The sequence below is a fragment of the Chiroxiphia lanceolata genome, chromosome 2 (genome assembly GCF_009829145.1).
Source record: "Chiroxiphia lanceolata isolate bChiLan1 chromosome 2, bChiLan1.pri, whole genome shotgun sequence".
NCBI lineage: Eukaryota > Metazoa > Chordata > Aves > Passeriformes > Pipridae > Chiroxiphia > Chiroxiphia lanceolata.
This window is the reverse complement of record NC_045638.1, coordinates 20468112-20492017: the sequence shown is the minus strand read 5'-3', so window position 1 is coordinate 20492017 and position 23906 is coordinate 20468112. Positions and strand designations below refer to the sequence as shown.

Sequence of the window (23906 nt, the reverse complement as noted above, 5' to 3'; positions counted from 1 at the left end):
TGCACTGTAGTCGTGTGTAGGTGGTACAACATCATACTACATCAGAGTTTAGGTATGTGCTAGTTTTTGTATGTTGATATGCAGTGCTTCTAGATAAAGAGTTCAGATGCTTATTCTGCAATATACATCTTTTCAATATAAACAGACATATGGTCTAGGTTGCCCATGAGATGTTGGGCTAGATGCAAGAAGTGCCAGCTACAGTTTCGTAGCTTGTATTATGCAGGAGGTCAATTAGAGAATAACAGTGACCTTCTGACCTTAAAATATGGACCTAGAGTTGGGGCTGCTCTGTGCTGCCATGGTGGAAGTTAGAGGCTTCCTTTGGCTCTGACTTCCTCAAAGGCTCAGGGCTAGGAGGAGGGAGCTGAAGCTGTATTTCTATGGCTCTTAAGCTCTCCTTCCTAGTACTCGGGCTTCTTTTGGATGTGGGGAATTGAGCACTGTGCACTGAAAATATCTGTGTTTACTAACTGCAAAGGAATGCATAAATATAGAAAAATATGCCAGTACAGCTTACTCCCAAAATGTGTTACTATGTGGTGCAAGGGGCCTTTGGGTGAGCAATATCCAAAGGGAAACTTCAGAAGAGAAACCTACAACTTCTAGAGAGAGTTGTCATTTAGAAGTGATAATAATAACACAAACCACAGAAGTCAGTTTCCTGAGTTGCTGTAAATGTGTGTTTTTAACACTCCTTTTCTAACACAAATGTAGGAAGCTGGCAAAGTAGCTAATTTCAGTGCTCTAGAAAAGCCTAAAGTGAAATAATCTAAGGAAACGGAAGCCTCTATTTTTAACCTTCTCTGTCATGGGAGATGGGGAGAAAGAAGAGGAGGCCATCTACTGTTGAAGTCTCTTTGGTATGTTGCTATAAATTTAATCTGATTTTCACTGCTGTGGTACTTGGTGTTCAGTTATGTTCAGATTAAGGTCACCATAGGTTTGATAGCACAGTGTGTATTCTAGAATTGTGCTTAATCTCCTGTTGCCTGGTTTTTAATTTCTGATTTTTTGGTATATGTGAAATTCTATGCTGTAAAATAACCCTCAACATTGCTTGTATTGTCTCACTCTGATTTATTTTCTTATAACAAAAATTAATTTTTCTGATAATTCTAAGTGGTTTTTTATATTGGATTTGAGCAGGTTCTCTTAGGATTTTTTTTCCATACTGCATTATTATAGTTTATTAAATTACATTATCTGTCTGGATTTCTCTGGATTTTTTCACAAAGTATTTTATATTCTTACATATAAGCAAAATCATGACAGTGAAATTATGAGTAATTCCTTGTGTTACTTACTTGGAAGTACTTTACTGGTCCAGCTTGAAGCTTAAATATGATATATTGCACAACTACTGGCAACCATAGAAATAACATCATCAAGCTTCATAACTTTAACCTCTTAAAAAATTTCAGATGAACATAAATCTGTAAAACTGTCTTTGGGATATAGTGCTAAATTACAAATATTGGTTGGAGAGAATACTGCAGTAGTTTGCAAGGTCAGCATTAAGGAGGACTATAGGAAGCAAGTGTGTTTGGGGAATGATAATAATAGTAGGATATTAAATACTGGGGAAAAAAGAGGCTGGACTAAGTTTCCCTAAAAGCTTGAAAATTACTGTCTGACAAGGGTGTTGACCTGGAGTGTGGAAGCAGTTGTAAGAGTTTAAGTGCGTGTTTTAGAGAATATTCTCCACAACACCTATATTAACATTATATTAATATGGTTGGCTGTTTGTACAGAATGGGGAATGAGATGATGGAAAGCAGTGCCATGGAAAGGGACCTGGGGGTCCTGGTTGACAGCAAGTTGAATATGAGTCAGCAGTGCCCTGGCAGCCAGAAGGGCCAAGCGTGTCTTGGGGGCTATCAGGCAAAGCATCGCCAGCTGGTCGAGAGAGGGGATTGTCCCACTCTGCTCTGCACTGGGGCAGCCTCACCTGAATATTGTGTGCAGGTTTGGGCACCACAATATAAGAAAGGTGTTAATCTGTTAGAGAGTGTCCAAAGGAGGGCAGGGAAGATGGTGAAGGGCCTTGAGGGGAAGCCGTATGAGGAGCAGCTAAAGGCACTTGGTGTGTTCAGCCTGGGGAAAAGGAGGCTGAACAGTCTACTCATCACAGTCTACAGCTTCCTTTTGAGGGGAAGAGGAGGGGCAGGCACCGATCTCTTCTCTGTGGTGACCAGTGACAGAACCTGAGGGAATGGCCTGAAGTTGTGTGAGGGGAGGTTTAGAACCTTTAGAAAAAGGTTCTTCACCCAGAGGATGGTTGGGCAGTGGAACAGGCTCCCTTAGGAAGTGGTCACAGCACCAAGCCTCAAGAAGCATTTGGATGATACGCTTGGGCACATGGTGTGACTCTTGGGGATGGTCCTGTGGAGGGCCAGGAGTTGGACTTGATGTTCCTTGTGGGTCCCTTGACAACTTGGCATAATCAATGATTGTGTGATTCTGTGATTATGTATTTGTAGATAACATGAACTTCTGTTTGTGACTGGTGGATTGAGAATGCTGAGAATCAAAAGTTTAGAAATTATATAAATTAGCATGTCAGCTGTGGAAAAGAAAATATATAAAGGCTGCAAATCATTGCAGAACCATTGCTTTTTCCCTTAGGTAGTTATTTGGCTTAAAGACATTATTTTACTTTGCAGGGGGTTTCTTGCTCCATTGGTATAAAAGCAGCAAAGATTTCAGGGAGATAAAATTTCTTTTGTTAGCTCTTCTGATATGTTTGGAAAACAAGACACATTTTAAGCACAGTTTTCTTTAATGGGTTTATTTTTAGAACACTTTTAATACCTTGTAGGTAACCATTACCTGTTTTGTAATACCATTTAAAATATGGGGCTTCACAATGAATGGGTAGATGGAGGATGTCTATACATGTGTGCTAATGTATACAATAGTCACTAATGGCTTGTCCATCACCAGTTCTAGGCAGCTGAAACATGCATCCATATGTGCTTGACTAAGGGTCTGTTACTCCTGGAAGAGTGGAAAAACCTTAAATAATGAGGTGACTGCCATAGATCACTGCTTGCAAGAAATGGACTCTGAAACCAAAAGCATCAAAGATCCTGTCAACATATTTCCACTTCAGTTGCTTAGTGCTAAGTCAAGCTTAGTAACTCTTCAGGCAAGTGATTGAAACAGTGCCCTTGGATCCTGTGTGCGTGTCACATTAGTTGCACTCTTTCACTCCTGTGTACCCTGTTGCTTTATTAATGCAGTTCAGAAACTTAAGAAGAAGCAGTCTGGAAAGCCTTCCTTAAGATCTGCAGCATAGTTTAGGCAGGGAGCTGCTGGAGTGCAGTGTAATACCCCCTGGTTGCAGGTTTCCCACCATGTCCTTGGGCACCCACTCCACTGAGGGGGGCTTGGAGCCACAGCTGAGGCCTTTTACAAGGCAAAATTTCTCTTTATGGGCAGAGTCAGTGTGTGATAGCACAGTAGCCTGTTAGAAGACATTACATAGAAATGGTACAAGAGTCCATAAAACTTCTAGGAATGTGATACTTGAATGTGTTTGAGAAATGCCATATGTGGTACTTTTAGAAAAAATACAAGATGAGTATAACACTATTTTCAAATGGGTTGGAAGAGGAGAAGGAGCAAAGCTGTTCTGAAAGGTTAAATGAGAAACTCTTGTCTTGAATTTTTAGTATTAGCTGGCAGTGTAGACTTTTCTGGGTGTGAGGCCAATATTTACTGTTGTACCTCACAATTAGTTTTGAATAGGATGTATGTGAAGTCATGGTATGCATATTCTTTTGGCACTTATCTACACATCACTTTGTTCCAAGGCTTGAAAAGAATAGTCTCTTGAATGTATATTTTTCCAACCATTGTTTTATACTGAGTCCAGTTGCATTTACTTTTTCCTCCCATTGTTTGTCACTTTTTGCTTCATTTCTCTAGAAATGGTTTCTGGTAACTTTTAATGTGAGTTTTCTCTTTTATTAATATCACTGAATAATACTTATCGGTGAAAATAGTTTCAGGAAATTAATTTCAGTGAAATTTAATTTACTGCAAGTATAGTAAGTTTTTGGAGGATTGGGGCTTAAAATATTTTAAAACATCAGATTAATTAAATTTTCACCGATAGTAGTGCTGGGCTTGTTTGTGCACATAGACATAACAGATGTCTGTTTCTAATCTCATTAAACTGCAGTTTACCTCTAGGGGAACACGAGCTGTAGCCTGTTCTAAAACATTGTTTCTCTCAAACTACAGATATAAAAAATCCCTTTAGCATCATGTTGGTTGGCAAGTTTTCTAGAATGATGGACCTTCTTAGTGTATGAGGAGGATTTTCTTCTGTTAGTAGGCAGTTGTGGACTGCAGCAGGATGTAATTGCACGTATACCTCAAGATTCTGGTGCTAACCTCTGTGCATCTTCAACTACTTGCCTTTCTATTTGGCCCAAAGATTACCAGTTAATGTGAGATTCTCTGTTTTGCTGACTGAGACTTTTCTAAAGTGGTTTGAAGTGTTCACAAAAGTGTTTCACAGTGCTTTCTCTATTGAAGAATGTTTAAGTTAAACTGTCATTTGACACTTGAATGGTATTTGGACAAATCAATTAATCGTATGTGTGGACAAATCAATTGTGTGTGTGTGTGTGTATATATATATATGTGCGCACGCACACACACACATATATATGTATATTTAATTATTTCCAATCTGGCTAACTGGTAAAGAAGAATGATGAATTTAAAGGAGGGGAACGCCTTCAGCAGTGCAGAGGTAACCATATGTTACCTGTGGCTGTTAGAATGTTGTAGAAAAACCTCTACTGTAATCTCATAGACTTCAAAATGTCAAAGAAATGGTTGGTCAGACTTAAGGGTAACAAGGTAGTCAGTTAATTCTGGCGTAATGTTTCTGGATTTAGGACATAGGAGGTTAGCGAGAGAACACAGTAGATGGGCAGACAGTTTTGAAGAACTTTACCCTTTTGCTTCTGTACTGCTGTAGTGAGCAGTGATAGCCCACACATCTTAATAAACTAGAAATGAAAGAGGCAATGTAATAGTTAGGATGTGCTAGTCTCTTTTGATATAAACTTTTAACTGATCCTGCAAGAGTCCTCAGGAGGTATTCTACTGCATGGTAGTGTCTTGCACCATGTAAGACCATTTTAGTTACTTCTTACTGAGATGTAAAGCTTTTGATGCCTCCTATTCTTCTAACACATGGAACTTCATGGACTCAAATTTGGACTTTTATGTCCCATTTTTGTTCCTCCTTGTCTGCTGAGGACCTCCCTTTTCCTGTCTGCTGCATTTCCTTTCTGCTTTGAACTCCTCCCATTAGTCTTGTTCATGTGCAAAGGGCTTATTATTAAGAACTTGCTGGTAGGATCTTGCAGGTGCACTTTTTCACCCTTGCTCAGATGACTTCCATAAGCAAAGTGCAGGTGTTTCCTCCTCATCTGATAGCTGCATATGGAAGTTGTGACCAGCAGTCAGAAGTGAACAATTTTGTGTGTGTGTGTGTATATGCATATGCTTATGCACAAGCATATGTACAGTCTCTTTGGGGATGATACTGTGTAGGGCCATGAGTTGGACTCGATGATCCTTGCGGGTCCCTTCCAACTCAGCATAGTCTATGATTCTATGCTTACTTGGCTGCTCTAAAGCTGTGCTGTGCCTGGACAGGTGTAGTGTCATGTTTGGCTTCTAACATAGGTGGAAGAATTCAGCTTGCTTCTCAAATTTTGAAATTCTCTGTTAAATTTTCTTCCTGTTTTGGTTTAGGCTTTTGATTCTTATCCATTTGGTTTTAGTTTTTTATTTTTTAAGGCTCTCCCATTATGCAAGTCCTCGAGAAAATCTTGTAAATATTTAGAGATTTTGAGTAGCAAAGGGAGCTTTATTAGGATTGGCAAAAGAAGAGTCATAAATGTTTTGCGTGTTATGGATTCTAGCTAAGAGCATATTCAATATGAAGGTATAATTTGAAATCAGTTTGGTGTAACCGTAGTCTCCTAATTTCTCCTCCTTAACTGTCTTATCTGTCACATATCCCTGCTGTCCTCTTGTGGCTTTTTCCCAGCTACCATATGTAATTTTGTCTGTTTTCTGCTTTAGATGTCAAGTTGCCTGCTGTCCAGGGTGCCTTTCTTCAGCAAGTCCCTCCAGCAATTGCGTCTGGCCCATTGCTAATCTTAGGTTTTGGCTACTGGCTTTGTACAGTTGCTTGTCACTTCGGGCTATCTGTGCACACACAAACTATGTTTTAAAGTGTTCATGGAGAGTCTTACTTAACCCCTCTGTCCCATTTTTAGTTGTTTATCTTCTGTTAAAAAAATAATAAATTGCAAAAACAAATTCAGTTTTCTTAAAAGCACTGACTTATAACCTGGCTGTGATTTTTGAAGGGGGAATTTGGGTTGTGTACATAAAATGTGGGTATATTTTCAGCAAGAATTTCCCATAATATTTGTGTTTTGAATTTGGATATGGACCATAGCTGCTGTTTAGAAATGGACAGCTGCTTGGAAGACTTGTCTGCTTGTGTGGAACTGCTTCAGCAGTTCCTGAGCAGCCAGACAAGTTATGCGAGAGCTGCAGTTGGACACAGCATTTTATTTTATGTTTCAACACACTAAACCAATATGATAAAGGATAAAAACAAAAGTATATTATTTATCTGTTGTTGCTTGTTAGTAAATATTTATTGTTTCTAGAATAGTGAAAGGTAAGGGGATACATTTCTTAGAGGTGTTTGTAGGCAATACCGACTGCTTTTACTTCTTCCAAGTCAACAAATTGGATAGGTTCTCTCTTACTTGTACATGTGACTTCACATACATTTTACATCACAAAATCTAATTGTTTGGAGTTTAAATTAAAAAAGAAAAGGTCTAATAGTGATCAGACAGTTTTCTCACATTTGAAGATGTTGATTCATTACTATACAAATGGCTGCCTAATTCCATCCTGTGGCTTCTGTTTTGCATGGTGATATGTGCTGTGCTGGCTTATGTTATTGTCAAAATAATTGAAGCAAATAAACTGATTGGACACTATTAGCACTCCTTCATCTACTTATTTGCAGTTCTTGAAAAAAAGAAATAGTGAAAACAGCTGCAAAATACAGTGTGGTCTTAAAAAGACAGAATTTTAAGTGACCTTTAGAAGAGCTTGTGCTGTCATTTCCTTGCTGTAGGGTATGTTTTTATTTCCAAGGGAAATGCCTCCCAGTGATGACTGAATACAAGTTACCTTCTTTAAGTCCTTTTGTCCTGAGCACAGCATCTCATTTGTGTAAGTTTCTGTCCAGCCATCTGTATTGTGGATTTATTTTAATGAGGGATTGAGTAGACGCTCAGTAAGTTCAGAATTTGAGGTTAAATTATGCAGTAAAATGAAGATACATATATATAATTTGGATTAAGAAGCAGGTTATAAGGAATTTTTACCTTGAAAAGATACATATAGTTTGATGACCTTTGTTGTACTTTTGACTAAGCACTTAGTATGTCATTTGCCAAAATCCAGTTCATTTTTGTGACTTGGCTGCTTGTGGAGAGCTGAATCTGTGATGGGGGACAAACAGGGAGGAAAACCATGGTGTACTCCAGAGTGCTGTAACAGGGGATCTGGATTTCATGGTGGCACTTGCTGCAAACAGCCTGAGCCTGACTGGCATGTGCTGCCCCAAGGTGAGGCTGCAGGGTCTGACTGGTGTGTGCCTATTTCTGAATTGTGGAGGAAGCTCCTGCTCAGCAGCCAGGCAGCAGTGAGTACCTGACAGGTCCCTCCCTGCCCGGTGGGGTAGGAGGCAGGGGCTGTTGAGGAGGGGAGTGCTCCTTCCAGGGCAGCCTGCTTGGAGGAGTCTGCTGGGGAGCCATGGCTCAGCTGGGTGGCCACAGACCCTCAGAGAGGGTCTGTCTACCCAGACCCGAGCTATGGTGGTGGAGGAGGATGTCCATGAAGTGCCTCCAGGACAGCAGTGTGACTTCTGAAAACAAAATAATAATAAGCCCCCCATTCTTCCCTTCAGTGTAAACAGCTCTTCTTGCTGGTGTCTATGAAACAACAAAAAAATCATTTTCCATTACTGCTCAATTTAGGATAATTAAATTTTATAACAGTGGCTGTAACTTAACTTCATGTTTGAAAGGAGGTAAGAAAAAAAGTGTCTGGCTGAAAGCTTCAAAGCGTGTGCATGTTTTCTCATTTTGCCTTCTCTCTTTCTTGCCTTTTGACACTTCAGTAATATACTCAGTGTAATACTTTCCTTGGATAAACTGTTGCTAGATTTATCAGATTACTAATTCTTTTCTAGTTGTTCTGTTATTTATTTTTAAATTGCTTGATATTCTTCAGAGCTGTAATTTGAATTAATACAGTTTACTAGTTTATAGTCTACATTTCGTAGGCAAAATCATCTATCCCATTAGATGGCAATTCAGACTGAGACCAGATTTAAGGCGTTGTTACTCCTAGTTTTCTGTTAAGGAGTATCAAATTTTATAAGACATTTTCTGTTTCTTCTGTTGGATCTGACTAAAATCAGAAACAAAAATAAAAGTATTGTTGTCAGCTGCTATACTTGCATCCTTCCCTCTGTCACCCCTATAGATGGTGGCTTTTCTTCAGAACTTGGTGGTTCTTTTTCATAATTAGCCCTCGTGGTTAGTGCTTTCCTCTTAATCCAGACCCACTTTGGAAGATAGGGTGGCCCTGGATGTGATTTAGATATCTAGGCATTATTTGAGAGATGGCAGCTAGTTTGCAGCAGTGTTTCTACTTTGGAAACACCTTTTCGATTTCCTGTTCAAGATCTTGGAAAAACAGGCTCTGTTTGTCTTAATTTAGTTCCTCCCAGGGGAAGTTTTACTCAATTAGACTTAGGGATTTCAGGCAGCAAGGGCCCTCTGATGTGGCATCAGGGCCATGGGAAGACTGAGAATCTTATCTAATATTTTCTGAAACCTTGTGTATTTAGTGGTCTGGTTCTGGTTTTGAATGTCTATGAGAATGAAGTTGCTGCCCTGCTCTATCCATCATACTGTGTTTTGGAGATTTGAAGTATGCTTTTTCTTTGAACTCAGGAGTGTTCCTTTAAAGGTTAAGGTTTTCTGTGTTTTTTGAGGGGATTGAAATTAGATCCTCTTAACAAAGTATCTGAAGCTGAGAGTACTTTTGCAGTAATTTATCCAAAATGGTATTTAGCCATTGTCTTTTACTTTCTTTTCTTCTTCCCACCCAGTCCCTGCCATGAACTGATGCATTCAAGAAATACTTGTTGCTGCTGCACATTCAGAAAGCTGTAGTACTGTATTCTGGAATCCTTCTGCATATGGTAGTGGCTAAAGATACGAAAATGTATGTGAAGAGGAGGAAAAACATCTTAGTTTAGTCACATGTTCGGTTTTATTTTGCAGTTTAACTTCTGTATTCTAAATGTTTAGCCTGGTAATTGATGCAGAGAAAGTGTTGTTAAAACTTGGGATTTTAGATGTGTCTACTTTACTGCATACACAAATACCAGACTTATACTTCTGTTTAACAAAAACATGTAATTTGGGCAGACTTAGAAGTGACAGATCCAAGGTGCTTGATGTTGCTCAAAGATTTTTGTGTTTTGGGTAGATGTGAAGGATTTGGGTTATGGAAGCTTTCTTACATGATTCTGTGTTTGCTTCTGAAGGGTTTCAAGGTCACAAAAGATGAGATGTCTAAGGACTGAAGAGCATCATTACTTTTGGAAAGGATAAACCTTTCAAGTTGATGAAGAACCAGCAAGTCAGTTAATCTGAAGTTATGATTGGTTCTTTGATCTATCCAGAATTGGCCCCCATGGACAACTATCACTTGTACCTACCCTGTAGCTTCAGTGGCCACAACCAGTTAATGTTGTAAACTGATCCCAGAGAATTTCTGAGGCTTCAGCTGAAAGTTCAGAACCTTCTTATTAGTGTGTGCCAGTTGTTGTGGGTAGAACAGGAGATGATTAGGGGTGAATGCCTTAGCTATTGTTTTACTACTATGATCACAGAGAAGTGCCTTAGTTGTTCTTTACTGCTAGCTCTTATTCTTTACTACTATACTGTGAATAGCACAGATCTGGGCAACCCTGTTTTTTGTTTACTTAAAGATGGCATCATTTTTGTTCTTTGTCTTTATAATATTTTGAAAAGTTTTTTGTCTTTCATACTTGGAAATGTTTTAACAGATGTACCTTGTACAGTTCTTTATATAGAAGCAGAAAAGATCTGATCTATTTTATAGTGCTTACGCTAATTAAAAACAAATCCAGAGGGTAAAGCAGTATTTCCAGAAGATACTTAATTTCAGCAGTCTACTGCTGTCATTTGTGGCTGACCTCCAGTATACATATCTGCATCTGTTCCATTTTGTCTTTGTTGTTCTGAAAACCCTTAGTTTTCCTAACTGCAAAAAACTAATCTTGTACTCAGAGTTGTGCTGCTTAAACCAGAAGGGTATTCTTTCAGTTCTTAGTTAAAGCAGTACAAAACACAGGGAGAAACTTCCAGTTCTTAGTTTAATATTTTGACCTGGGTTAATTGAATGAAGGTTCACCTACATGGGTATAAATGTGACTGAATTGAGAATCAATGTGACATTATGCTTTGTCAGGAATCCAACTTTGAGCAACTTTGATTATAGTTTAAAATGAGCAACATCAACTTAATAATGGCTTGAATATCTGGAAGATAGCTTTTTATGTGTTGGGATGTTTTTCTTAAAATTTTTCCTTCAAAACCATTAATTAAACTGTTCACACATGCTTTATATCATTGGAATGAAAACCAGTTAGACCAGATGCATTGGTTTTCTTCAGTCTCCCTTTTCCCAAAAGCGAACATTGTCCTTGTCCTGGAAGTCTGAGCCCTGGTGTGATCATGGAGAGCATTGAATTAAAGTTCTTGTAGTGTGAAAGGTTAGAGTATCATGTGCAGGTTTTATTTATGAATAAAGGGTTGAGAGTATGTTTGTATAACAGGCAAGCAAATCTCATAACTCATTCCAAAGAAAATCTTGTCTATAGTGCAGTAATTTAGGAGCCAATGTCTAGACTACTTTGAGAAATTGTAAACATGATGTCTTCAGAATAAGACCATGGGAGTTTAAGAAAAAATGCCACATGTTGTATTTTTAATATTTGACTGAATTCCAGGGAGATCAGAAGTATTTTGGCAATATTTGGTCTGCCTGACTGCTAGATGAATTACTGAGAGAGTGCATATGTCAGTTCACAGTAACATTTTCTTTCTTGAATGCAGCAGCTTTGGATTTGCTTGATTACGTGATGTGAACTACGTATTTGGCAGTAATGGAAAACTTTTACTTTAAAAAGTGGCACACAAGTTTGTATACAAGTTTGTGTACAAGTTTTTGTACGTCTTCGTCTTACTAAATGTTTATACATGTTGGAGAATCCACAGAATGTGATCTTTTTACTGTTGTGCAAAGCTGTTCAAACATTACATTGCAACTAGTGAGGACACTTTTATTATTTTACTACAGTTAATTTTGAGCACTGTAAGAATACTTATGTAATGTCCTACTAGTTTTAGGAGGCAGGTAAACACCATTTTTCTGTTTGCTGTGTGTGAAGTTTTGTGCTTTTTTTAGTGGTTGAATAGTGTGCTTACTGCACCATTGGAATAGCTGGAATGTAGCTTCTGTGGTATTTCCATCATTTGAAGGCTTTATCACTGGATTGGGTTGGTTTTGTTTTGGGGAAGGAATTCTAAGTTCAAAGATAGACATGTTTTAATTCAAAGTTACTGTTTTATATCAGTGTTATCAGATAAGTGCATATACCTGTCCCTCTCTATTCCACAACATATTTGTAAGCATAGTTCAAATCTGGTGTCATTAAACCTGAGTTGGGTATTATACCACACTGATGGAATTATGAATAACAGTGTTATGTCATAGGTTGTGCTAAACTTAAGTCTGTCCTGAAATTAATGAATGTATTGAAGGTTTGCAAAGTTGTCATCATTCTAGGTGTTAAAAATACCTCAACAAATACATGAGGAAGGTGTTAGATCTGTATCCCATGTATCATTGAAATTACTGTACTAGTAAAGGAAAACATTATCTTAGGGGTTAAGTAAAGATTAAAATGATTTTGGAAATAGGCATGATTAGACTGAATGCAAAGGCTTTTTTATTTGGATTATTTGTTCTTCCTAGTTTTTTATATACCTTAATGTTCTAGAGCAGTGTCGATTTAAAGTCTTTCTGTGCAATTTGGAATTCAATATTTTAAACATTCCTGTCAACACTGACATGCTGTTTCGGTTTTCTGTTATCCACTGGTCTAGCAAGAGTTTGCCTATCCAGAGATGTGACATTTTAAACTGCTAGATAGCAATGCTGTTACATATTAATTACTACTTCTACTCTAATTGCTTCAGAATTCTTCAGACATTTGTTTGTCTCTTCTTTTTGAGGGAAAGGAAGTAATTTGGATGTGTCTGGACCACAAGAATATCATTAATAGTTGAAAATATGTAAACGAAAAGTGGAAATCTGTTATATAGTGCTGTCTTAAGTTTTATGTTAATTTTTAAGGACAAGCAGTTATCCTGCTTTTTCACCTTACAGAAGTTAAAACCTATAGAGGTTCTAGTAGTTTTAGCAGTGGTGAACTCCAACTTCACAAGTCTGTTCTTTGCGGTATGGGAGAAAAACTGGCAGGACTGCATGCCATTGTAATTAAATTGTTATACATGGAAACTTGAGGGGAGAAGCTAGTTTTACCTGTTTGGGGAGTATCTGTCAGCATATTTAAATGAAATTTTATTTTGAAACTGTATGATTGTAATTATCAGCACATTCCTAAGCAGCATAACTAGTTTGTGATCAAATGGTGGAGGTATCTTCAAAACATGTAATAACATTCATTGCATTGTAAACTCTGCACCTTTGGTATTTATTCGTGTTATTTTTGTTTTTACAGGATTACAAAGCCATTGACATTTGCCGACTGTGTCGGTGATGAGCTTCCTTTAGGATGGGAAACTGTTTACGATCAACAGATTGGAGTTTATTATATGGACCACATAAATCGTGAGTAGATGCATGATTATTTTGAGGAATACTAGCAAGCTGATGTTAACTCATGGCACTAACTTTGTTTCCAATACCATTTCTGAACCTCATGCTACTGTGAGAAAATATATGCAAATAATTTCTTGCAGAATCTGTTTCCTCATCTTTCACATGGGGCACAATGCTTCTTCCATTTGTAAAGAGTTTTACAACCTATGATTGAGTTATAGTGTATAAAACTTCTGTTTTGCTGTGTCATACTGTGAAGTATCAATAATTTTGTTGCTGCTTTTTGTCATACGTCAGTTACAAAGATTTTTCCTTTTTTCAGTCACCCTTAGTTCACTCTTCTGTATTGAAAAGCAAAATGTATTCTGAGAGAAATGTGCTCATTTTTAATCAGAAGCGTCATGAAATACAGTTACCTCATCCTCGCTTAAGCAGTGCTTGTTTTATGCTTTAATGCAGTACAAAGTGCTATAAAAAAGACAACAGATGTCCCTTTTGGAAACTAACTTCTAACGTTTTCCCTTTTGGACTGTTGCTGAGCTTTGTATCACCACTGTCTGGCATGTTTGCCAGTTCTACTTTTAAGAAAATGTCTTATCTTTATAGCTTTGTACTACTGCTGCTGTTACTGTTGTGCTGCTATCATTAAACTTCTTATCACTAGTGAGTGAATGCCTTCAATATTGTCGGAATTGGCAGTTGGTGAGGAGTGAGTAAAGAAGCAAGTATTTATATGGGCTATCACAGCAGTGGTAAATAGTATAATCTACAAAACCCACTTCAATACTATCTACTTGAAATCTAGTCAACTAAAAAATAAAAGTGTAGAAATAGTTTTGGGCTTCCAGCCATTATTGGAATTACTTGTCTGTTGTGGTTTCACACTTACTTATTTTAAAAAGCCCAAACAACATAATAATAAATGTTTCCATGGTATTTTTTGACCCACACAGGTACTTATTTGTTGTGAAATTTAACAAAGATCACTGATTAAATTACAAACTTTAAAGAGCTGTTAATACACTAATCACAAGGATAGATAGCCAAGACAATTTGAAGACAATAAATACAGATTGTTGGGTAATTCTTACAATAACTGTGTTTAAAAGAAGCACTAGTTTAAGAGTTGCTGTCATGGTAACTTTAGTAATGTTGAAGTTTAGTAAAAAGTGAGGATTACATTGGAGTAAAGTCATAGAGTGCACTTGCACCAATGTATGTAAATTTGTATGAATGCACATATTTAAAAAAAAAAGAAAAAGAGGGTATTAGCAACTCTCTTTTTTTTAAAATTGTAAAAAGTTTTAGGAGTCCCTATAGAACATGAATGCCTATAGGCGTCTTTTATAGCACATGCAGAAGAGATCAGTCCCTTTTGCTTTTCAGATTTTGTTATTAGCAACTTTACCACGGACGTGAAGTTTGAACTTACAGAAAGGATATTAATCATTGTAGGCATGTCGGACCTGGCTTGCCTTTTTTTCTGTGCAATTGAGAGCAAAAATTGTAGAAAAGAGTCTTTGCAGAGAGAAACTGAGTTCCCAAATGCTCAATGGGTAGACACAGAAAGAAAAGATTAATATTAATGGGTCTGAGAAAGTAAAGCTAATCATATTAGGTATGAAATAAAATTGATGTATGAACAGAGGGATAGAAACTTCATAGGGCCAGTGCTGAACTGAGTCAAAGGAATCATTCGGCAATTAACAAGGTTGCAAAATTAGTCTCTTTCATGATAACTAATTATTTACAGCCCACAGATATTATCCTAAATGGTAATTCAAACGTCACAGCAAAATGGGTTTGTCACCCTTAGGCTAATACAGTGCTTGCATATACCAGTAAGAATTATATTAAGAGGGAATACAGACTCAATATTATAGCTGGATAATCATTATTCAAAACTAATAGGTTACTCAATCCAGTTTTCAAACTGTGGACAACAAAGGGAGCAATCAAAAGACTACATTAACTTCCTTTGTAGAAGTGAGAACTAATGAGTGCATCATGAGATGGTGTCAGGCAAGTGGCAGAGATAGTGTAGGAGCTAAAGAAATGTTTTTCTGAAATGAGTATGTCTAAAACACTTGGAATGGCAGCTTCACGTGAAAACATTTAGGCTGCCTTTTGTGTCTAACTGGGTTCAATGCTTTACAGAGCATTGGAGTTCTGTGTTAATTGACAAAACAGTTTAGAAGTGCTTTGGTTCCAAGAAATACTGTGAGAAAGTGCAAGGGATAATTCAGAGTCTTTCTACAGTTATGCTTACCAGGGACCTCTCATGCTTTGTGCACTCTCACAAGCTTTTTGCCCTTGCACCTTCTAAAAGAAAACAGCAATACATCTGATTTTTCTAAGCCTCTTGCGATGTTTGTTTACCCAGGAAGCAAGGAAAAGATTTCTAGGCAATAGCTTTCCATTTATATTGAAAAAAAACAGGAACAGAGGAATCTTCTGTAAATCTCAATGGTGCTTCCAATCCTGATCTCCATCTTGTTCTGTAAATTCAGTACTTTGTTGACACCCTTATTAAGCTGCTCTTGGCTTTTGTCCAACCATTGCTTAAAAACCTTGGCGGCTGCCAGCCACAGAATTCCTTTCCCTCCTCCTCAGAATCTTGGAAGCCTTTGAAGTCTCCTTTAAGCACTTGAGCATTCCCTAGTGAGGGAGTAATATATTCTCTGCATTTGTCTGGGGCTGTTCTTGAGTTACTATAGCGTTTTGGGTTTTTTAATTGGTTATAAAGAAATGAAGGAAGTTAATTTTATCATAACAGTGTAGCTTTAATGTTGTTGTTATGTGGCAAACTTATTTAGAAATCCAGGGCAAAGTTTCATAAAACAGAAGAAAACGTCACTACTGTACTAAAGAAGTTTTCTGTCTCAGAAGAATGCTGCCAGGTTTTCAGAAGGCTTCTGAAATAATTCTATAAGAGGTGCAGTGCCCTGAAGTAAAGGATAAATAATAATCTCAGTAAACAGCCAAGGCCAAGATGTTATGTGATAGAACATAACATCTTGGCCTTGACTGTTTACTGAGGTTAGGACTAATAATTTCCTATTCAAAAAGAAACGCTTACTAGGATCCAGCTTCTCTGTCTTATAAAGATTTATTAATTTCTGCATAGTTTCCATAAGGGATTAGCAGTTTTAGGAATATTAAATTTGCACAGATTTCAGGAGTACTTATGGACAGGTGAGATAGCATTGCAAATTGGCATGCCATCAGTGAAGGACGGGCAACCATCTGAACTCTGTTTTCTTCTGCTTGCCCTCCATGTAGAGAAGGATTTATGGTAACTGAACAAGTCAAAGCACATCCTGTCCTTGGCTGCAGAGATAGTTTGGGGTCATGGGAGCCAGAAGGTGCTGCTGGGAATGAAGGATCCCAGGGATGTGGGAAGAAATTGCAGAACGATGGGGAAAATCTTTATACTATTTCAATGTGAGGAGTTGCAGGGAGAGAAAGGGGACGGCTGTTAAGAGAAAAAGTTATTTAGGGAAATAATCTGCCAGTCTGTTGGAAGTACTGCTCTTTGAGCTTTCTGGTTTTGTTTATACACTTTTCACATGGCTCTCAAATGGTAGAGTTGCTAACATGACCCGACACCAGTGGAATTCTTAATCTGTTGGACTCAGTCTTTTACAGTTTTGTATTTCATCACTGACACCAGTATACTGAATTATGTACTCGTGATTAATGCAAAACATAACTGACTTTCATCTCTCATAAGAAACCAAATTTAGTAAAAACTGCTAGGTGCTTACCTCCTCACTGTGCTGCAGGTTCTGCCATTACTTTGAAAACTGGCATTGTGTCTGCATCAACTTCTTACTGGTAGAGCTTCAATCACCAGAAATTAACCTTACACTTAAAGATGAAACTTTACATGGACATCCTCATGTAAAACACATTTGTTAGTTCACAAAAAGAAAACAAATGAACCAATAATTTTTTAGGATTTTAGTGCATGTGTCCTTCTTTGCAGATGCAAAGATGTTGTTTTACAGTAACTTCAAAAATCAATGGGAAAGATTTTGTGGTGGAAAATTTGATTTGTGTTTGAATATAAACTGTTCTAAACCTTGGAAAGTGAAAACATGAGACTGCTGTTTCTTAAAACAAAAATTGAAGCGATTTAAATGCTTTATGGATTCGAGATTAAAATGCTGACTTTTCTGTTGAATTACCTTATTCTTTTTAAGTATGCAGAGACAGTCTCTGACCTTTCAGGATGTTGCACTTGCAAAGTTGTATGTAGTATGATAAGGTAGTTCCAGCTATTTGTAGAGTTATGGGTTAAGCATTGGGATACCTTTCACTGTCCTTTATGGTTCTGGGTTTTTTGGTAGTTCTCAAAATTTTCAAGTTGGCTATGGGGGAAGGTTAGAGCCAAAATACTGTTTTCTTTGCGTTTGCACTAGTTGGTAAAGAAAAGAATCAAATTTAAATGCCTTTTATATTTGAAAAGGCTTTTCCCGTTCTTTCACTCTGCATCCTTTCTGCTTCTTGTCCTGGCTGGAGCAATTTTATGCTCTGTAGTGTTAGGTATGTTGGTTCAGAACGGACATGAACAAAATAATTTGTACTTTGTAGCATAAAGTATCTTACGAATTTTTTTTAATGCTTTTAATTTTTTCTCCTTAGAGCTCACACAAATTGAGGACCCAAGGGAGCAATGGAGAAGGGAGCAAGAACGCATGCTGAAGGAATATTTAATAGTTGCCCAGGAGGCACTCAATGCCAAGAAAGAGATTTACCAAATAAAGCAGCAGCGTTTTGAACTAGCCCAAGAAGAATATCAACGATTGCACAAAATGTGTGAGGATGACAGCCGTTCTTATGCCAGCTGTGAGTTTATAGTCTTTTCTTGATTTTACTCATCTACCTCTCACAAGATGTGTTGTAAGAAATGTTGTGAAGTATTTCTGTCACTGGATTCTTCTCTGAATGAAGATTCTGACTACAGAAGTGAGGTGCTATCCTTTGACTCTGCTATTCAAGGTCTTTCATTTCCTGTTAGTTCTATTAGAATACAGATTTAACATTTAACAGGGAAAAATATTAACACTAAACTGGGATGTAACACTAAACAGGGATATATCCCAACTAGCATCTCTACCCATCTTGGAACCAGCTGTAGTGATGCTCTCTGCAAGGCAGTGAAGGCAAGACTGAATGTTGCTGGACCAGCCACCCACTTGCACTCCTAAACTCACAGTTTGTTCTACCCTCAACGTGGGTGGAAGCCATCAACTTAGGGGAAAGCTTCTGTAGATCCATGGTCTGTTTAGCAACTTTTTAAGGTGTTAGGGGCAAACTGTTGTGGTCAAGGGCACCTCTGACCACAAAGTAGGAAGCAGTATTTCCCTAGTGCACCTCATTCTTGAATGTCAACCTGTGATATTATTGGTGGTGTAGGTCGTAGAGCTTTGATTTCCTGCCCTTTTCATTTTTCTGAATTCTAAAGATGTTGCACCACTGTCATGGCTGTTGGCTGGTGCAATAGGAAAAGGTGTCTTTGCCAGAGAGCCAAACATTCGAGTTCAAAGAAGTGTGTCAAGTGGATGTGCCCAACAATTATGTGGAAATGTGGTGGAGTTTTACTGGGCTGGTGACTTTTCAGTGGCTGCTGTGTGTACTGACATTGTTTAACTGCAGGTTTGATGTTAAATGACAAGTACTTGGTAAGAATGGAAAACTCTGCTTTAGCCTTTTCTGAAAACATTCAAGAAACCTGACTGTGGAGGGGAACTTAGAGCAGGCATGTGGATAGAAGTATTTAGCTACTGATCCACTGGTATTTATTAATCCAAGGTAATTCATATGTATGCCAAAATCGTGTGTTTTTAGGGCTGAAGTATCCCACATGGATTGGACCAAGTATTCTGTTACTATTGAACTGGGATTCTCATCTATTTGTTTAGTTTTAAATACAGTTATTCTGTGATTTAGTTGTGACATAACTGAAGTTGTGACTAAGTTTTATTTCTCCCTGTTATGTTCAATCTTAAGAAGTATTAAGATTTTTTTCTTACTAAGAAAGAAATCTTTAAAAAGAAATTGTTTAAAGTGTGTTTACCTACTATTTAAAGACTTGGAATAGGATAAAAGGTAGTGTCGTCAGTATTTTTTGAGATTATAAAATTGAAATAGACATTTATTGCAATACCTTTCTAGGAGCTTGGGCTTCTTGTTTTTAAAAAAATTGCAATAGTTCTGCAGAATATTTTTTGAATTACTTCAGGTGAATATACAGAAAGCAACTTCTCTTGAAGATGAAAATATACTAGAAAAATATAACCTGTTTTTCATATTTTTGAGGCTCTTGGAAAAACAAATTGCTTGAAGCAGCAACAAAATATGGCTTAAAGCAACAAAATTGGAGCTTATCTGTAACAAATGGAAATGCTGTGTCAATTGACTTATGTTTCTCAATCTTCTGATAGTTTTGGGTTTTTTAGGTATATCTGAAATTGATAATGAGACTCTGTATGAGCATTTAAATAAAATCTTCCACTTGTTTTGAGGTGAAAAAATATTTAAATTTTCTACAGATGTGTTAATATATTTTATATTGGTTTAAGGTCATATGCATCTGTTTCGAGAAAACGGGGCAGGTTGATTTAGCCAGATTATTTTTTTTTTAAATTTCCTCTTGGGGATTAATCATGCTGTCAACTCAAGATTCCCAGAGGCTTCTTCTCCACTTGCTTTTCTTAATTTGACTCCTCCACTCCACTGTGGGATGCTTTCTTCTCCATTCATTGTGCAGAAATAGTAGGCTTCTAATTTGAGTGCAATTACATGACCAAAGTTGGGTGCTTATATTGCGAATATCCTTGCCTCCACTACTGCTTGTTTCAGGTTGTTGCATTGAAAGAACTAAAATTTCACAGTGTTTTCCTCCACTTTGCTTGTGGGTGCTACCACTGACTCAGTGTCGTATGCTCATGAGTGGGAGGTGTTGTGAGCTCAGCGGCTGTGGATTGGCAGGGAGGTGCCCATGCAGCAGTTTTGTGACTCAGTTGTGATCAGCACTGTTTAAAAAAAAAAAAAAAAAATCCATAGAAAATCCTGGATTTAGAGAATTAGTCCAGGCATGACTACTCATTTTGGCAAGTTCCTGCACGCTCGACATGACCTTGGTGTTGCAGTATTCTTTTGAGAGTCGAAAGGTTCACTGCAGCGCAGACACGGATATGGGTTTCAGAGCAGCAGACTTCAGCTCTGCAAAAGGATGGAAGATCTGACAGCACAACCCCATCCACTCACATACCAGGCATTTTTCAGTGGGCCAGTACTGCCTTGAGAGGCTCACTCTGTAAATCATGGTTGCTCTTGCCCAGCCTCCTCTAGGACCTTTACTTCATCTGTCTAGGCTTAGCTTGTAATGGCACAGCTTGAAATCATTGCCTGACTCCAGATACACTGTGTGGAGAGCTCACTTGCCAGAGTTTGATCTGTATGTTGGTTCTCTACACTTTTGCTTTAGGAGGCAGCTTTTCTTCCTAGCTGATGTGATTTTGTTCTGACAATTGGGATTTTTTTAACTTTAGTCCCTATCATACTGTTAATTCAATATACCTAGGAAGCAGCTAGCAATTGTTAATATTACACAAATTCCTTGCATCAGTAAATGCTACCATCCAGTCATAAAAGCTAGTTGCTTTTAGGAATATGCAGTGCTGCTATATGCAATTATTGTTGTTCAGGGCAAAAAAGTTTCAGGTGGGCCAAATGGAAATCTTCAGTTGTAGTTTAGCACAGAGGATTATTTTAAAGCCTGAGGACTTGTAACTCAAAGAATTTAATGCAACTGTTTATTAAAATAGTGCCACATCTTAACAAGTGTATTAAAGAAGAGTGTTGGAAAAAAAAATAAAATGCTGTTTTCTATCTGTTTAGCATTCTCTGGATTTTCAACTAATACCAAGTATGACCCATATCAGATTAAAGCAGAAATAGCCAGCCGTCGTGACAGAGTGAGTAATGTTTTTTTAATTTTGTAAAAATATTAATTATGCCTGGGGAAGGGAGGGAGACTGTTTTACTTTAGCCTTTACACTGAAAGTTGAATGCATTTTTAGAAATATGGTATTAAAAAATTGCTTTTTTATTTGAACCTGTTGTTCTGTTAAAAGGACTCTACATTAACTGCATTTCAGCGACTTGCAAAGTAATGCTTTTTCCATGTTACAAGTGTAAACATTTTTGTCACAGATGTCAGAGGCAAGCTCAACCAGGCTTCCAGAAATTGCTTTCTCTGTGCGACTGCCACAAGTAGTAAATACTCTGCAGCGAAATTCTTTCATTATTAAATGGAGTTCAATCCCACTCTCTTCATACCATTTATCCATTTTCAGTGAGGTTCCACTGAACTCTGGATTTAACCACTTATTTGGAAATCTCTTTACAATTCAGTAGACCTGTTGGCCAAATAGAATTTTTTAGCTGATTTGGCCAGAGCTCCTTTTTGAGGAGGAGGAGGAGTTCAAGTATTCTGAGAGTGGTAAGCAGTTCTGTAATAAAAATGTTCCATACCTATATATTTATATATTTAAATATATATATATAAAATTTATATTTAAAAAAAATGGAATCGTGGTTTTGGTACCATGTTTGCTGAAGGCAAAATAGTTGACTTCTTGAATTTCTCTCATGATGCTTTAGCACAGAGATAAATATTGCACACTGGCTTCAAGCAAATTGATCTAACAGTCATAAGCAATTATAAAAAACAGTTTATAGTACTAAGCTCTAGAACCTATTTAAAAACTGTACCTTTCTTTTTCTTAGGGGATAAAATGGTTTTTAGCATGCCAGGCACTCAGCTTGCAAAATAAATAAAAAAATACTTCTCTTCACAGGACAGTGTTCCATTTTTGTAGGAGCGACCACTTTTCACATGAATGCCTCTGAAAATAAATCCCATTCGCCACCCTCCAAAGGCATTTATTCTATCTGTATATATTTACTACATACTGACTAGTGTTTGCTTGTTTTACATATTCTAAATGTCAGCATATTCTAAACAAGAAAATAGGCCTTATTTCTTATTTATTTAAAGAAAATAAACGGGGTCTTCACTTATATGACTATTTGCCTCTGTTCCTGCATCTTAAAATGAAATGACCTAATGAGTGAATGGGATATGTTCAACCAAATGTGTGCATAGCCATTGAGTTGTTGCAGGAAATAGAATGAAATATGCACTATAAAATGTCTGTGTACATGATGTTAAGTGGTGCATTTTTTCATTTTACTTTTGGTGAGCTTGTGAGTTTTTAAAAGAGTTGGTGAGGGTATAGGAGTGTTTTAGAGGCTGGTACCATGAGTTTTGAGGAAAGGGCAAGAACAAATGGGGAAGGGGGGGGGAGGGCTACACAGGGTGGTGGAACTCTGACAGTCCTGGATACCCTAGATCCTGTGAAACCCCTCACACAGGCCAGTTCTGCTGCCAGTAATTTTGTTTTCCCAGATGGAAAAATTATCAGCATTGAATGTTCAGGCTTTTTTAAAGTTGACTAAAGAGTTGAAGACAGTTGAGATGTGTCTCTACTATGAAGGGAGAAGAAAAGTTCTATGGATTGAAACATGCTGTTAGAATAACCTATTGGAGATAGAAACACGATAGAATAGATGAGGCAATTGATACTTTAAAAGCTGAATGTTGTGACTGCTGTTTGATTGGATCTTATGATATTTGAGAAAGTCCTCTGTTATTTTAATGCAGATTTTAAAGCAAAAAAAAGGAAGAAAACTTATCACTTCCAGTTTTTTGAAGTAACTTAAAATTTTATATTTAAACCCAATTATTTTTTTTATGGAAGTTTCTGTTGCATATTATTACTTTAAGTTATTTTGTTATATTCAGCTTTCTCGGCTAAAACGGGAGTTGGCACAGATGAAGCAGGAGCTGCAATATAAAGAAAAAGGAGTGGAAACTCTGCAAGAGTAAGTTAAGAGTTTGTGGGAGGATTTATTATTATTATTATTATTATTATTATTATCTGTTGGGTTTTTTTAATTTGTCTTGGAATTAATTTCTTAGAACTGTGTTGCCAAAAAGAAAAAGTTAAATGCTTTACTTCAGACTTTCTACTGTGATAATGATGCAGGGTGAGAGCAATGTGAAATGATGGAAGAAGTGTTGGACAAAATTGGTTGGAGTGGTGATTTTATGGATTCCCATGCAAGAATAGTTTTACAGGCCCTGTTCTTCAACTCTTCCTGAAGATATTGTCAAAGTGGAATTGGATTTTTAAAATATTTTCCAAATGTTTTCTGGAAATATCTACTGCCTGGAGCACAGCCCAGAGCACCATGCTGTGGAGTAGTTTTCCTGTAGCAGTGCCAAGGCTTTCTGGCTGGGCACAGTACTTCTCCTGGGGGGGAAAAGTGTACACCACAATACTGCTGCTTCCTTGTACCTGGTGGTCAGGCCATCTCATTCTGCACAGTATAGCTGACTTGTGCTTGTACTGTAAATCTGGTGGTCTGTGGGACCTTGGATTTTGTTGCATGTGTGCAAAATGACTGCATGTAAATGTGACTCCTTGTCTTCTCCTAGCAAAGAAAAGAAACTCGGGCAATATGCCACTCCTCCAAGGGCTATTAGGCAGCCTGTGCTCTGTTTCCTGTGTGTTCAGTGGTGTCAAAGGTTGTAAAATGGTGTGGTGACACTCTCCCTGCCACTCTTCCAGCAGGACATCAGATGAGAACTGAGTGACTTCCATCTGTGTGCTGCTTAGACACCTACACATGTAGCACATACACAGGATTCCTGCTGGGATAGGGTGAGAGGTTACCAGGCCATAGAGAAGATG

General features: G+C 37.6%; 1 protein-coding gene across 4 annotated transcripts in view; it reads left to right on the top strand.

The window, feature by feature from the left end:
* WWC3 (WWC family member 3) overlaps positions 1-23906 on the top strand; it is a 96663-nt gene that overhangs the window by 22831 nt on the left and 49926 nt on the right. For 2 of the 4 annotated variants that reach the window (XM_032679851.1, XM_032679850.1), the window contains exons 2-5: positions 12977-13086; positions 17725-17928; positions 20986-21062; positions 22955-23034. In XM_032679851.1, coding sequence (XP_032535742.1) covers positions 13071-13086; positions 17725-17928; positions 20986-21062; positions 22955-23034 — 377 coding nt within the window. In that variant the 5' untranslated portion in view covers positions 12977-13070. Of the gene's footprint in view, positions 1-12976; positions 13087-17724; positions 17929-20985; positions 21063-22954; positions 23035-23906 lie in introns of those variants that run through there. The other 2 variants (XM_032679849.1, XM_032679848.1) reach the window with 1 other exon arrangement.